The following is a 17,747-nucleotide window of genomic DNA, read 5'->3' as shown; positions in this document are numbered from 1 at the left end:
ATAGCCCCTGATAGGGTCAGAATGAGCTGTTTTGACCTTGTCTGTGCAATAGCAGCTTTATTTATGATTTGAATTTAATCAAACTTGCATAAAACTTGTATCACCATAAGAACTTGGTTCTTTTCTTGAACTGGCCAGATTCCTTTATGTGTTCTAGAGTTATGGTCCGTGAAAAGGCCAAAATTAGCTATTTTGACCTTGTCTGCACAATAGCAGCTTCATTTATAACTTGATTTTAACTTGCACAAAACTTTTGTCAACATAAGATCTTGGTTCCTTTCTTGAACCGACCAGATCCCATAAAGGGTTCTAGAGTTATGGCCCCTGAAAGGGCTAAAATTAGCTTTTTTGACCTTGTCTGCACAATAGCAGCTTCATTTATGATTTGATTTTAACAAAACTGGCACATAACTTGCATAACCACAAGATCTTAGTTCCTTTCTTGAAAAGGCATAATTCCATCATGGGTTCCAGAGTTATCGCCCATGATAGGACAAGAGTTAGCTGTTTTGACCTTGTGTGTCACAATAGCAGCTTCATTTATGATTTAAATTTAATAAAACTTGCACAAGATCTTGGTTCCTTTCTTGAACCGGCCAGATCCCGCCACGGCTTCCAGAGGGATGACCCCTGAAAGGGCCAGAATTAGCTATTTTGACCTTGTTTGCACAAAAGCAGCTTCATTTATGATTTGATTTTAATCAAACTTGCACACAACTTGCATCACCAGATCTCTATTTCTTTTTATACGCCCAAAGGGACATATTATCTCACCGCTTCGGTGTCCTTCTGTCTGTATGTCTGTTGGACCTGCAATTTCCCTCCGCTCTGTAACTCTTAAACCCCTTGAAGGATTTCAAAGAAACCTGACACAAATGTTCACCTCATCAAAACGACGTGCAGAGCGCATATTTCAGACGGCTCACTTCAAGGTCAAGGTCACACTTAGGGGGTCAAATGTCATCTGACTTTGTTTTTGTGTGTATATTGTTCTGCATTTGCCTCGATTGCAGTGCTCTTGTCTTTATTTGGCAGATCCTTCTTTTGTTGACTTACAATATTTTTTTCAATTACTTCCCTTTTATGTTACTATTTATAGCTTATTTAGTAATATTTCTATTATTGGCCGTAGTGAAAAACAGAGACCACTTTTCTGTGGTACAAAAATGGCCCTCTTGTTTTATATCTACTCAAAGGTATTAAAAGCTGTTCACAGAAAAAAACAAAACAAAAATATCTAAATTGTTTTTAACTTTGATGGAATAACGACATGTTTTTTATTTGTGTAGTGTGTTTCTTTCCAAATAATGAAATTCCCTTGTTCATAAGCTGAATAAATTGATGTTTAATTCGTAATTTTATGTGGAAACTCGCGTGATCTTGTGGAAATTTCACAATTCTGTTGCCAACCTACATAACTGAAAGTCTACATTATTTTACTGTTCATTTAGCAGCTTTAAAGATATTGGTAAAATATCCAGTATGTTACAAAATTTGTTGAGTGTTTTAATGTGAGAGATGAAAAACCTTTGACCCAGTGACCCTCAAATCAATAGGGTTCATGTACACATCAAGACCAACATACCTATCAGGTTTCTAGGTCCTAGGTAAAAACTTCAATGTCCAGATATCATACAAAATCCATATTCAAATATTCAGGTCACTGTGACTTCGAATTTTGACCCAGTGACCCTGATGTTATATTCACATCAATACTACATACTTGTGAAGTTTAAGGATCCTAGGTGAAATACTTGTCCTGATATTGAATGACTCATTATTCTATTCATCCACCATACATAGGCCCATACATACCTAATCTACGAGTCGGACTTTTCTTCGAAAACCATGCCATTTTTTTATTTAATATTGACATTATTGCAAACACAATAGAAGGTAATCCAATCACAAATAGAAACTGTAAATAGTAAATTTGGTTTTCATGTAACAAACCTTCTATTTTTATCACTAAATAATGATTTTATGATTTATGTGAATGATCTTTATTTTTTTTTCTTAGGTTTCAGTTTATCACAATGGTAGCAAAACTTACACAATAAATGAATAAACACAATTACTGAAACGAACTATGCAAGGATTCACTTGATCGGGAGCATTGCAATTTCTTTGGTTGTAAGCAGAAGGCGTCCAAACATGTAGGGTTTCTCTTTCTCATAAACTTATGGATATCATTGCCCTGTATGAGACATTTTAAGAGACGAAACCGACTTTTTAATTCACTCAACTTTTAATATTAATTATGTAAATGGTCGTTGTTTATTTTACTAAATTTGAAAAAGAGTGGTTATAAATTTACACAAACCTTAACTAAAGCTAAAACAGATACAAAACAAAAAGGTGCACATAGCGTACAACTAAAATTAATAAGACGATTGTGTTAGATTGCAAACATGTTAGTTCATTATATATATATGATCACAACTCTTACATTAAAGTTGTGGTGCCCAGACGGAAATTTTCGCCGTGGACAATTAAAGAAGCCAATATTCATGTAATATATGTAATATAAGCGTGGAAGTTGTGTTCTCCGAAATATATTTGTTAGATTAAAGCGATCTGCGTGTATACATGTAATTTTGCTAGAAAATGTCGTTAAACCGATATCCAGATTCGATTCGGGGAGTTATTTCAGATAGAATTTTGACAATAGCTCGTGTTAGATTTGTGTCTGAAGTTTTACACTATATACCTCATAGTAAAAATAAATTCGGGTTTTGTCTGTTTAGCTTGACAGTTTCCTTTTCCAGACATCAGCCTAACACATCGACATAATTCAAGATGGATTACAGAAAGAGTCAATGTTACAGAGTTTACAATCACATGAATTCAAGGTCTCCGTGGCCAAGTTGTTAAGACCTCTGACTTCGAATCACTTACCCCCTAACTCGGGGAGTTGAATTCTTCAAGTAAAGAAGTCACCCAGATGGCTTTTGGTAGGTCGGCGGGTCTACCCGGATGCCCGCCAATGATGAATTAATGCTCGGAGGGGCACATTGGTTCTTCCTCCAGTACGAAAGCTGGAAAGTCGCAACATGACCAATAATTGTGCCGCTTAAACCAAACAAACATTTATTCTGTTTTGATAAGCTGGATTTTTTTTTACTTCTGACATTAGCGATCTTTCAGAATTCTGTATCTATAAAAAGGGTTTAACACCTCTCGAGATATCATGGCTATTTTCAATGATAATGCTACATTTCATCATATTCGTATCTGATTAACTTGTCAGAAACGTTCTTTAATACCTTTTAATCTAATTTTAGCTGTACATATACTACAACAATAATAATAGCAGGAGAGTATGAAGTAAGCATCTGCATATTAAATGTGTTTAAGCAAGCTGACCGTCGCGAATGAACTCAATCTTCTCATATACTTGATACAATAGTGTTACAAAATGCGACCAAACATACACGTATCTGTTAAACTATCCCTGAAAATCTAAAATTTCATATCGTGAACGTCTATAACGTGTGTGAATTTAATCTGAGTGTTGTACTGCTAGGGCGGTTCCGACTTGTAACGATAGTTTTCCTTTGCATTATCTTTGACATTGAATTTGTGGGAACAAATTGTTTCTTTTATGATTTTTCTTCTCCATACCTTTCAACATATTGAAGAAACTCCCCAATGTCCGTATATAAAAGATGAAGTCTACTAGGCGATTGGGGTGTAATCATTCCGCTAGGAGTCAAGATCCATTATAACATCATAAACTGTTGTCGCCCATCAGCACTTTGTGTTCTAAACCTAGACTTTGTTTTCATTCTCTGTTGTGTGGTTGTACATTTTACCTTTTGGTCGGCTCTGCTTAATCTCTCTCGAATGAATGCATTGAGATTGCGTTTCTTTGAATGTCCGTCGGCTCCGTTATGGTTTGATAGTTGTTCTTTCGACATTGACGCATTATTTACTCTTTCAAACGATCTGTTATTCGGATAGAAAGAATTCGTGCTTAAATCGTTGGCGCTTTTGCTCACTTGTTTATATCTACTAAAAGCAGGCACAAAAATGCTTGATGTTTTACCACTATGTTTCTCTTTTATCGCAGTCTGGCCCCCAGTTCGATTTGTAGTGTGGGTTAACCCCTGAGCTATTCCTTTTGCAATAACGGGACCATTCTCATGAAGCAGTAATGCTGGCCAAACTATAAAATCAATGCTTGCGCCAGATTTTGTATATGGCCTGTATACGTCTGTGTTGAAATATCTTCCACGAGCATTTGGTTCAAATTCAACCTTCAATGGTGGAAACTGAATCTGTAAAAATGATGTTTATAACTGTTTTGAAAATGGTATCTACTTAGTTAGTCTTACATGTTTTCTTTAAATGCATGCACAATTAAATGAATGCAAAATAGGTAGAAACTTTCAATTGCATTCCTTATATGTTTGTTAATAACGTGTAGTTTATAATTTCGCAATAACGTTAAAACCGTATGAAAATCAGTAAACAAATTTGATCCCTGTACATTTAGCTTTTTATTTCAAAGGAAGTTAATGCAATACAACAAAGGAGGTCATGTTTGAAATAAAAAACGGTATCATCGTATGGTTTTTTTGGTGGTGTGTAACCTAGCGAGGCACAACATTGTTTACTTCCTGTTCTGAAAAATCCTAATTTCATAGTTATTAACAAGAGGCTTACCCAGTCAATAAATAGTTTCAACTTATATGGTGTTTACGCTGCATTTTGTGCAAACTCAATACATTATTCATAGTGTTTTCAACAATAACCAGGACCAGACATTGGAAGGTATTATACCACTAAATTTATCAAGTGTTCTCTGGCACAATCTGTGAAACTAAAATGGATGTTTTTGGACTTTTGTTGATATTATTCTTAACTGCTAACAGAATTGCAAATTGTAATAAACATTGTGATTTGACAAGTTTGTCTTACTGTGATGAAGAGACCAGGAATGTGATTACATATAGCCAGCTTCCAGTCTAATTTTGTTACAAGCTACATGTATCAGCATGAAAGAAACAGAAAATACATATGTTTATAATTCAAAAAGTAGCAATAGTGTTGCTGTTTATTTGTTGTTATGTGGTGTTATACATCCGTGCACTGGTCCTATGGCTAGTGACCCAGAAGAATCTACAAATAATTTCCGTTGTTTTGAAAAGCGGGGACTTCATTTTATTCATCTAAACATCAGAAGCCTCCTCCCAAAAATCGACGAATTACGTATTTTAGCCAGAAACTGTCAAGCAGCCTGCATATGTGTAACAGAATCATGGCTTGATGAAACTATTTTTGACTCAGAAATACATATTGATAATTATATTCTCAAAAGAAAAGATAGAAACAGACACGGAGGTGGTATATGTGTGTTTATCAGAAGTGAACTGGCATTTAACTCACTGGATGATATTTGTCATGATGAGCTTGAAGCTCTATGGATTGAGATACTTTTGCCTAAAGCTAAACCTTTTATATGTGGTTGTCTCTACAGACCCCCAAAACAGTCTAACTTTTATGATCTTTTAAAAAATGTGTGCTCATCAAATTCTTGTTTTAATGAGAAAGAATGTATAATTTTAGGCGATTTTAACACAGATGTTTCAGAGGGTTCAAAATGTGTTTTATTAAATTCACTACAGTCTTTTATTAACATGTTCAGTTTTACACAGGTTATAAAAGATTTTACCAGAATAGGTTATCAGTCTTTATCTATTATTGATCTAATTCTGGTTACAGATAAAGAGAAAATCTCTCAATCTGGTGTTCTTCATATTGGTATAAGTGACCATTCACTCATATACTGTACAAGAAAAATCACTAAAGATTTTATAAACAAACACAATACTGTCAAAGCGAGATCCCTAAAAAACAAAATCAACGAGGATTTTCAGATGAATTCAATTAACATTGATTTGTCACCTGTGCTTCTATGTGATAATGTTATAGATGCATGGTCCAGTTTTAAATCCATATTTTTGTCAGCGATTAATAACATTGCTCCATTGTAAGAAGTAAGAATTTAACAAAGAACTGAGCCATGGGTTACTAATGAAATCTTACAGCATATCAAGGACAGAGATAAAGCTTTTAATGCTTATAAGAAAGTCAAAACCCCTGAAAATTATGAAAGTTTTAAAATTTTTAGAAATAAAACTCAGCATCTTATATACTGTGCTAAAAGAGACTTTTTTAAAAACTCTATTGTTGATAATGAAAATGATTCTAAGTCTTTGTGGAAGACACTCAAGGAATTAGGTATGCCATCTAAAAAAGGTAAAAGTTATATTAATATTGATAGTGACATTGTTTTTGATAAGCTTAAAGTTGCAAAGCATTTCAATACCTTTTTTACAATTGTTGCATCAAATCTTGTCAGTAAAATGCCAAAATCTTTGGGACAGTTTGGTAAAGCTTTTGTTGCTAATTTCTATTTCAAAAAAGGTGTTGTCCGCAATAGTTGTTCTTTTTCTATTGTTACAGAAAACAAAGTATTGATATAATTGTACAAACTCAGTGTTAGTAAGGCCACAGGTCTTTATGGTATACCAACACGTTTTGTCAAAGATGGAGCATCTGTTATTACTTGCCCACTTACACATGTTATTAATTTGTCTATAATACAAGGAGTTGTGCCAGATGATTTGAAAGCTGCACGTTTTGTTCCTTTATATAAAAAGAGTGTTAAAACTGAAGTAGGAAACTACAGACCTGTATCAATTTTATGTATTATTTCTAAAATATTTGAAAGAATTGTATATGACCAACTTGAAAATTATTTGAGTGAACAGACTTTACTATACGAGTTTCAATCAGGTTTTAGAAGTTCTTTTTCAACAGATACATATTTAATACATCTGTCTGACTATATAAGGTTTACTTTTCACTTTTCTCTATTTTAATTTAGATAAAGGCAATTATGTTGGCATGATTCTGCTTGATTTGCAAAAAGCGTTTGATTCAGTTGAGCATGCTATTCTTTTAGACAAACTCAAAATGGTAGGTTTTAGTCAGGATGTTATCAGTTGTTTCAATCATATCTATCTGGTCGACAACAATGTATAGACATATCTGGCGTTCTTTCGTCATCTGCGAATATCACATGTGATGTGTCTCAAGGCTCCATACTTGGGCCTCTACTGTCTTTAATTTATGTAAATGACATGGCAGATGTTGTAAATAACAAACTCTTATTGTATGCAGATGACTCTGCCATTTTAGTGTCTGGCAAATGTAAAATAGAAATTGTGCGTTTGTTAACCCAGGATCTTGAACGAGTTAGTAACTTGTTAGTTGACAACAAACTGTCATTGCACCTAGGAAAAACAGAATCAGTTTTATTTGGCTCAAAGCCCAGGTTAAAAAAAGAGTGCTAATCTTCATACAGTATGTAATGGTACAAAGATTAAGCACACCAACTCTGTTAAAATTTTGGGTGCTATATTGGATCAATGGTTGAGTTATGAGACCATGGTCACATCAATCATTAAAAAAGCAAATGCAAGACTTAGGTTTCTATACAGAAAGCAAAAGTTTTTATCATTGTACACTAAGAAACTGTTAGTCATGTCCTTGATCCAATGTCACTTTGACTATGCCTGCTCTGTATGGTACTATGGCATTTCTCAGAGTCTGAAGAATAGGCTCCAGGTTACTCAAAACAAGATCATTAGGTTTGTCCTTAGACTTTATCAAAGAAGTCATACTGATACAGAAAACTTCTTACAATTGGGCTGGTTACCTGTCACAAGAAGAGTAGAACAAATAACTTTAAATCACGTTTTTAAAATACATTCAGGTTCTGCCCCTTCTTACATGAATGAGTATTTTACTCAAGCCAGTTCCGTACATAGCCACAATACCAGGTTTAGTAAAGGGTCATGCTTCAGCATTCCTAAAGTCAAAGGATTTGGTAAAAAGTCATTCAGATATAATGGTTGTTCTTGTGGAATAATTTGCCACATAATGTTGAAAAATTCTGCAAACATGCAACAGTTCAAGGTTTCAGTAAAAAATCATCTCCTACATAGCTTATAGTTACATTTGTCTTTTCTAATGATACTGTGATTGTTTTAGTGTGATTTTTTTTTTAAACTGCTGAAAACTTGCTTAAGTTACCACCATTTATCACAAATTGTTTTGCCTTGCTAGGACATGTCATCATTCATCCAGGACCACAATGGAAATAAGGTGTTTCACATTCCCCTTTTTTGTGTCATCCTGGGTATATGAATACATGTCCTGGTACATTTTTTTTCTGCAGTTTTTGGTATTTTAAATTAGTAATGTTTCTTAATCGTCTTTCAATATGTTTTAATTCCTAGTCATTGTATAAGTGATATTTGAATTATTATTATTATTATTATTATTATTATTATTATACCACATTTATATAGCACTCTTTTCATGCACTTGTACACGTTCAAACGTGCTTTACAGAATAAACTGCAAAAATACAAAGAAATACGTATACAAAGATACTGTAAAATCATTAAATTTCGTGGGCATCAAATTTCGTGGTTTTGGTCAAAACGGCAATTTCGTGGGGATATGAATTTGTGGATTTTAACTTTTGATCATAAAACGAAAGAGAATTTTACTTGTTCATTGGGATTAAATTTCGTGGATTGACTCAACCGCGAAATCCACAAAAATTAGTCCCCAACGAATATTAATGATTTTACAGTAATGCATTTCACATTAACAAAAATCATGAATGAAAACAAGTATAATTCAAAAAACAAGATAAAAAAAATAAATGTATCGGTCAGTTAACAAAATATTGTACAAAGAAGTGGGTTTTGAGCAGACTTTTGAAAGCAGCTAGCGTGTCAGCTTCCCTGATCTTGACAGGAAATGTGTTTTAATTTTGTGTTGTGCCATTCCATGTGTTTTATATACTGAAATAAATCAGTCTATCAATCAATGGTTGTGTTAGTAGGTTAATACGACAAGTTTGTTTTTGAAATTCGTTTCAGACGTTAAGATTCCAAAGGGTGTACGCGTGCATGAAGAAAATTCATAAACAAGGTAAGAAGCGTTTGTTTAAAAGTGTCTTACAAATATATATATATAAAATTAAGTATCATTTATGAACGCAAGCAAGAGTGGGGGAGTGGTAAAACATATGTTTACTTGAAAAGAATCCACATTCCTATCAAAAACAACCCTACGACCGCGTTTCGCACAACAAAGCTCGTCTTGAATGAATTTGTAAAAACAATATAAAACTATGTTCTGATATCAGACATCTCGTCTACTGAATGAAATAAATACGACTTCTACAAGTATTGTAACTGATACCAGACACATCCAGCAGATCCCGATGCATTCCTTCACAAACGGCTTTATCTTCAATTCTCTTTTTTTCCAGACCTCATTCGATTGGTGTAGTTTTGAAAAATACACCTTTGAATAAAATAAACAAAAAATGCATTATTATTTCGTTATATATAGTTCCTCTCCGGATAAGGTAAACGAAAGCTGAATATTTAATAAATATCTAATATAAACTCCGTAGTAAATCGATCACTCAGTTACGTATTGGTACCATATTTGTTTAATCCAACGTAACGCATTGCTACCGATATCATTTTATGTAACATACCGGTACTTCACAAATTTTGATCATCATTTACTTGTAATATTTTTCTGGAGACCCAACTAGCAAGTAATTTGTTTTCTTATCCAAGATACTTTTGTTTTCATTCGACATTTTCTGGTGAACTTTAATACATTCAAGTATTTTTCCATACAATGCCATGTTGAAAAATTGATCAACGTGGCAATTTTCTTGTCCTTTAAGTTTGCAGATATTTTGAGAAAAATAAAATATGGCCACACATTGGATTTGAACCCACAACCCAAAGATTTACAGCTAATCGTTTTGTCCGCAAAGTTAAGAACTATATAAGGAATAGTTATATCGTAATTTAAGTTCGGACGCTAAATTTATTTAAGGAACTATATGAATTAATAAAGATTTTCAGGTCAATACTTGCGGACAATACAGGAAAGCAATGTCTAATGTTAAACAAACATGTTTATACCAAAATATTTCAATCACGACTATAAACGTTTTCAGTATTTTATAACTGGCAATGTTAGGCAAAGCAATACTTACAATGCACATCCCTTATATTGTTAATTCAAATAATACTATCATTGACTATTCTTTGAAAGTCACAAAATACACATAAAAGTGGTGTTATTACAAAACGAACAAATCTTATAATACCTCACACAGGTTCTCAATTGTCACAGAAGCTAGCTCTTTCTTGCAGGATGTTAGCTGTCTTTGGATAGATTGTGATATCTCACAATCAGCCTATGTTAGATATTGATATTATATGTTACAGGTTAATATTTTACTTGATAGCATTCATAAATAAACTCTTGAAAAGATCGTATGACTTCGTTTTATTTCTCATCAAATGCACTTGTTCCAACTCCAAACGTCGAGTAGCTAGCTGTAGTAACATCATGTACTTATAGTTGTAAGCCGTAGCATTGTAGCTAGGATGCCGTATCAGGTAATACCTCTGTTTACTTATCTAACCTGTGCACTTTATATTTATCCTTTTGTTATGTAAATTACCGGACTGTATCGGCCAATCGATATGCGTAAAATCAATCAGAGCCACCATCGATTGATATTGTACATATCATTGACGTAAATGCCATCTTTAATTACATTAAATATATATTATTTCATATATATTTACAGGTAATTTATATTGCATCGTCTTTATTATACATTTTTCTATAATTGTGTATACTTTGATGTAATTCTGTTGTGTAATTAATGCATTTGAATACCTTTATATGTCCTATCTACATGTCTTTGTTAAATCTATTATTAGCATCCATCCGCCATATTTGTTATTGTTTACATTTATTATAAATGTCAAATGAGAGCCACCATCGATTGATATTGTACATATCATTGACGTACATGCCATCTTTAATTACATTAAATATATATTATTTCATATATATTTACAGTTGTCATTACTCGCCGTTAGCCCAGCTAAGAACCCAAACCTCAGGTAGAACTTTCAACAATATAACCAGATATATACGCTACATATATAAAACACGAAAGCCACATCTGTAACACTGGCGCCCAAAAAGAAGGAAGCTGGCAGGGGTATGAAACTCAACAACCAAGAACATTATGGATGTACTGTGTAATGGACTACTCATTTTGAAACGGTACCGTTAATTCGTTTATTCGTTCATTCCTTTGCGAATGTACATAATGGCCGTTCTCCTAATGGACTATAAAGTGTGCACACGCCTTGGCTTTGCTGGATACTTCCGGAAGTTTGTTCCTGGATTTGCTAGCATTGCCCGTCCCCTGAATGAACTGCTTGTTGGAGCTTTCACGGACAAGGGCAAGAAAGTAGCCAAACGTGTTCCTTTTGAATGGAAAGAATGTCACCAGGAAGCCTTTGACAATATAATAAAAAGACTTACCTCTGCACCAGTTCTTGCTTACGCGGACTACTCTAAACCTTTCATCTTGCACACCGATGCATCGATTAGCGGACTTGGGGCAGTCCTTCTCCAGAAGCAGGATGATGGAGTTGAGCGTCCCATTGCATATGCTAGCAGGAGTCTGAAGCCCTCAGAACGAAACTACCATTCAAGTAGACTTGAATTTCTCGCTCTTAAGTGGGCAGTCACTGAGAAATTTCATGACTACTTGTATGGAGCTAAGTTCGAGGTGCTTACAGACAACAACCCATTGACTTACATCAAGACTACGGCCAAACTTGATGCTACTGGACATCGTTGGGAAGCAGCACTTGCTAACTACGACTACAGCATCAGTTATCGTAGTGGCAAGAAAAACGTTGATGCTGATGCACTCTCCAGACAAGTTACCCCAGATGATAATACAACTGAAGGAGATGCAAACATTGTGCATATAGAAAACGAGGTAGTTGTAGCCATGCTCAATATGAACCACTGCAGTACTCCTTTCACAGTCGATCCAGATACTGATGATGCTACAGACTCTGAGACACTCAACAATGATATTCGAGATGATCTATTGAAATCATATGCTTTGAACAAGCAGGACTGGATCTCTGGACAAGACGCAGATCCTACAATTTCAGTTGTTAGGACAGCAGTTTCACTTGGCAATCACCCCTCTGCAATCGACATGAAAGACTGTCCCGCCACAGTGAGGAAATACTTCCGCAACTGGAAACAGTAAGTACTGAAAGACGGAGTTCTTCATCGTAGAACTACAGTTCGAGGAGAACATGTCGACCAAGTTGTAGTTCCGGAATCTGCCAGATTTATCCTTTTTCAAGCTCTACATGACGATATGGGCCATCAGGGAAGGGATCGAACTACAAGTCTGTTCAAACAGAGGTTCTTCTGGCCAGGTATGGATTCTGACATTGCGAAGTGGGTGAGACAGTGTGATAGGTGCATTCGCCGTAAGATATCACCTACTTTAGCTGCAGGGTTGGTAAACATCGTTTCTTCGGCGCCGATGGAATTGGTGTCTATTGACTACCTGTCGCTGGAGGTATCTAAGGGCGGCTTTGAGAATGTACTTGTCATAATGGATCACTTCACTCGTTATGCTCAGGCCATACCGACAAAAAACCAAACAGCCAGGACAACAGCTAGGGCTCTGTTTGACAACTTCTTTGTCCACTATGGTTTTCCGGAAAAACTACACTCAGACCAAGGCCAGAACTTCTTGTCTAAGGTTATAAAGAGACTGTGTAGGATTACCGGCATCCGAAGGTCAAGGACGACTCCCTACCACCCGCAAGGGAACGGACAAGTGGAAAGATTTAACCAGACACTTCTTCAATTGCTCGGCACCTTATCAGATGAAAAGAAGAAAGACTGGAAATCAGCCATCCCGCCACTTGTCCATGCCTACAATGCTACGCGTCATGAAAGCACTGGGTACGCACCTTACCAACTAATGTTTGGCCGACCCCCTAGATTGGCAATTGATGCTTTCTTAGGCCTCAAAGGACAGCGTATAAGCGGCACTTCTCCTTCGGATTATGTAAGGAAACTCGAGGAACACCTCTCCCACGCATACAAAGAAGCTAATAAGGCAGCCACCAGAAGTGGTCAAAGAGGCAAGAAGTATTACGACCAGAAGGTCAAAGAGTGTAAACTTCTACCAGGTGACCGGATCCTTGTTAGAAATGTTGGCCTCAAGGGCAAAAACAAGCTTGCCAACATCTGGGAGGAGACCCCTTACATCATCCAGGGACAACCGAATGCAGAGATGCCCGTTTTTGCAGTAAAGCGGGAAGACGGCGAAGGTAAAACGCGTGTTTTACACAGAAACATGCTTTTACCATTCATGAGTTTACCAACCTCAATATCTCATGAAAGTGCGAGAAACTCATCTGACTGTCATGGGGACCACAGTGAACCAAGCAGAGAATCCGAGAATCACTATGCTTTTTCTTTTTCAGGTTCAGAGAATTCTTCTACCCCATCAAGCACTAGCGTTGAAAGGTACAGACCTCCACACAGACGTAAGCCTGATGAACCTGGCCTATTACCTCGTAGAACTCGATCGCGACAGAAACCAGGTTGGATGACCTCTGGTGATTTTGTTTTAGGTCAACATCAATTTACAGTGCCCTATGAACAGGTCGTCACATTATGATAGTGATGTGAATTTTTTTTCAGTTGAAGACATCACACTACAGAACAGTTGTAAATAGCAATATGTTTTATGTATGGAAGTAGAACTTTATAAAATGTATTGAAATGTCTGTCATTTGTTAATTATGTGATATGCTTAGTTAAGGTAACCTTAACATTCTTTTTCAGATGATATTTGAAACATGTTTATTGTTAATATCATTGGAATACAGCAGGAAAGTGTACTTAGTCATAACACTAGTTATATACTGTTGTTAGTTAGAGATTAAAGCATAGTCGGTGACTAATCAATATTCTTGATTTCATTTCAGGAACAACTTACAGTTGCTGCTTCTTTACTCTGCTAGTAGTGCATTGATGCTTATTTTTATGAAAATCGTTAAAGTTTCCTGCATTGTTATGTCATCTTTATTTTAAGGTCACATACCTATAATTAATACTATGTTGTACATATCCTTTGTTTTTCGATATTATTTGCGATGCGATATTTATTTTAAGTAATGTCGAGGACGACATTTCACGGAGGAGGGAAATGTGTTACAGGTTAATATTTTACTTGATAGCATTCATAAATAAACTCTTGAAAAGATCGTATGACTTCGTTTTATTTCTCATCAAATGCACTTGTTCCAACTCCAAACGTCGAGTAGCTAGCTGTAGTAACATCATGTACTTATAGTTGTAAGCCGTAGCATTGTAGCTAGGATGCCGTATCAGGTAATACCTCTGTTTACTTATCTAACCTGTGCACTTTATATTTATCCTTTTGTTATGTAAATTACCGGACTGTATCGGCCAATCGATATGCGTAAAATCAATCAGAGCCACCATCGATTGATATTGTACATATCATTGACGTACATGCCATCTTTAATTACATTAAATATATATTATTTCATATATATTTACAGGTAATTTATATTGCATCGTCTTTATTATACATTTTTCTATAATTGTGTATACTTTGATGTAATTCTGTTGTGTAATTAATGCATTTGAATACCTTTATATGTCCTATCTACATGTCTTTGTTAAATCTATTATTAGCATCCATCCGCCATATTTGTTATTGTTTACATTTATTATAAATGTCAAATGAGAGCCACCATCGATTGATATTGTACATATCATTGACGTACATGCCATCTTTAATTACATTAAATATATATTATTTCATATATATTTACAGTTGTCATTACTCGCCGTTAGCCCAGCTAAGAACCCAAACCTCAGATAGAACTTTCAACAATATAACCAGATATATACGCTACATATATAAAACACGAAAGCCACATCTGTAACATATAAATGACAAAATACATATTTGACATCATGGAATGAAAGAAATCCAGGAAACAAATACAGAAAATATTCCAATATATTGCTAAATAAAGACAAACAGAAAAAATAGAAATCTTATAAAAGATTACACATTTTGAAATATACATGTACGTAGTCTACTATTAGGGAGCGTAGCTCGCCTTACGGCAATGTTTAGGCGAGTATAACAAAGGCGTGCCGAATGAGGCAAAGTGCTGTAGCTGAAAATTTGCGTCGACGTCTGGGCGCCGCCAATTTTGTTCTACTTCCGTCAAAGTCGGGAATTTATTTTTTAATTTCATATTTCAGTAACAATCTCTATATCCATTTAGGTGTCTTTATTTTTAAAAAGTTATGTTATGGAAATAATTTCAATTCTGTTTTTATTTTACGAAAGGCGCGTCCCTAGTGGACAGGTATTCACAGGAAATGCTTTGTTGGCAGTGAATACAGAACTTCATTTGATTGCTGAATACTAGCTATCACTCAATAATAATGCAAGAAAGATTTCCAGGTGTTAGAAAAAAATATTATTTTCTTTTAAAAGACCAAGCATTTGCCAGAAAATGGGATACAATGTCATTAATAAGCATAAACCCACAAGAACGCGGCAAACTGGTAATGATGTCACCGTGACACCGGTTTTCCATACATTTTGCAACGTGTGATATTCGCTGTTACAGCTATGACACTAAATTTTTGTTTCTTTTCAGGTGAATAGGTTCTCGCGAATTATTTTAAGCAGTGAATAGTTTCTTTGTCGTTTAAGCTACGCTTGTTAAGAGGCTTTGCCTTTTTCATATCACATAACGATAGCCGTGCAATATTACCTTGAAGTAAAAACGTGTGCAGAGGAACACATGATCTCTTTTGTTTCTTGTATTTTCTTAAACTGACATGGTGGTCTTTTGGTCCTCCATTCGTGTTTATCGCTTTTCCGTAATCGGTCGGAAATTATTCGGGATCGAGTGATTTTAGAATTAATTCAAACGAATATCCATTAAAAGACGCGCCATAAAATAACTGTATTCTTCTTTTGTATTTTGGTAATAATAATAGTACTTGATTTGCATTAGAAGTATGAAATATGCAAGATTTAAGTTTCAAATTAAGAGCGCGTATATTACGCCAAGACAATATGTTTAATCTCTTAAAATCTTTTTCAATTAATGAGCAGTATGTGCATAAATCACTGTGTATTTAGTTGAATTTCAATCACATTTTGTTTCTACAGTGTAAGATAGTTATTCATCTATATTCTTAAAACCATGCTGAAAAAAAGGTTGACTGAATAAGTTTGCAGATGAAATTATTAAAGAAAGACCTTAACTGTCCACCTGAAAACTGGTAATATAGCTGTATATTACCTGTATTGTAGGAATGATTTTCATGAAGTTTTTGTGGGTGACGGCTTATCATATATATTTTGCATCTGTTTATAAATTATAGCCCCATTTCGGAGCATTCTTCCGGAAACACTCCGAAGAAGCACGACAGGTTCATAACACTTTCGGTTACCGGTGGATCATATTTTCAGTAAATATGTGTCAGCTAAAAACTGGTTTTCATGTGTTACTCATTCGGGCCTTAGTAGTGGACCTTTAAAAAACAAAGACAAATATCAAACTTTAAGTCATGAAGTGGATATCCTACCTTTTTGTCTGTTAGTAACAAGGAAGCTTGTAGCTGGTAATTTTGTTGCTCTGTCATTGTTTTACAAAACTCCATAGTATTCTGAAAAAAAGAAAGGAAAAACGAATATATGCATGTTTTGAGTATATTTGACATATTTTAACGATAAAGCTTTTATCTCTGTGGGTAGTAGTAAATTTAAGTAATGGTTTATATTATGTCACCTTCAAAACGTGTAAGAGTGCCTGTGTTGTCCTTTCCTCATCATAAAGACAGTGTTTCTCAAATTCTTCATAAGCATCTGTCCATTGGTTGTCGTATAATTCCTGGTAGGTTTCGGCAACCTTTGTTGGACGTAGTGCGTCGCTTACTTCGACATCTTTTGGTTTATTTTCAAGAGTTTCTTGAAGTTTCTGTCTCAGTTCGTCATGTCTGAAATTATTTATTTTGTATAATATAATAGTATATTTTACTACTTATAACTTTATGTTATATACCCGTCTCAAACGCGCTTATTTGTTTCGCCGAAAGGGGTGCAAAAAGCGATATTTACCCGCAAAAGTGATAATGACTGTTGTGATACACTTTTTCTTATATGTATGAAACATTCTCCAGTCGAAAGAGTGTATTTGATAAGGTGGACGGATAGCTCATTGGTTTGCACACCGGCCTTCCAATCCTGAGGTCGGGGTTCGATCCCCGGTAGCTACTTGGGAATTTTCAGAAACGCTTTTCAGTGTTTCCAACCCAACTAGAGGTGTACTGGTCAGGAACCCAGGCAATCCTTGCGTGTATCAGTGCTATACACTGGGCACGTTAAAGAACCAGACTGTCTATTCGCAACGAGCTAGGCTAAGTTAGCCGGACAAGCCTGTTTCTGATTTCTGATCTCTCTGTGGGGGCTTTGTCTCACGCTGTCTCTCTGGTCAGATCGCTCTGTGTCTGTACTAGTAGTGGATGAATTATGCGCCTTGTGTGGCTACATTTGAACTATGTAAAGCGCCTTTTAACGTGAAATTGATCATGAAAAAGGGCGCTATATAAATCTGGTACGGTATAATAATAATAATAATAAGGGCATGTATTACTAATATAACAATTATAGACTTATGTTTCGGTCAGTATATGTGTCAGGACATGAGATT

At 35.2% G+C, this 17,747-nt stretch overlaps 1 protein-coding gene across 2 annotated transcripts in view; it reads right to left on the bottom strand.

The window, feature by feature from the left end:
• Window positions 1-1,941: 1,941 nt before the first annotated feature.
• Window positions 1,942-17,747, bottom strand: part of LOC128554806 (uncharacterized) — a 39,084-nt gene continuing 23,278 nt past the window's right edge. The window contains exons 4-8 of one of the 2 annotated variants that reach the window (XM_053536120.1): window positions 16,827-17,034; window positions 16,624-16,704; window positions 10,226-10,315; window positions 9,292-9,396; window positions 1,943-4,280 (exon numbers count right to left, since the gene is read on the bottom strand). In XM_053536120.1, the coding sequence (XP_053392095.1) occupies window positions 3,723-4,280; window positions 9,292-9,396; window positions 10,226-10,315; window positions 16,624-16,704; window positions 16,827-17,034 (1,042 nt within the window). In that variant the 3' untranslated portion in view covers window positions 1,943-3,722. Of the gene's footprint in view, window positions 4,281-9,291; window positions 9,397-10,225; window positions 10,316-16,623; window positions 16,705-16,826; window positions 17,035-17,747 lie in introns of both variants that reach the window. The other variant, XM_053536121.1, reaches the window with a different exon arrangement.

Source organism: Mercenaria mercenaria, unplaced genomic scaffold (assembly GCF_021730395.1).
Source record: "Mercenaria mercenaria strain notata unplaced genomic scaffold, MADL_Memer_1 contig_761, whole genome shotgun sequence".
NCBI lineage: Eukaryota > Metazoa > Mollusca > Bivalvia > Venerida > Veneridae > Mercenaria > Mercenaria mercenaria.
Note: the sequence above shows the minus strand (reverse complement) of the source record. Positions and strands in the feature narration are given on the sequence as shown.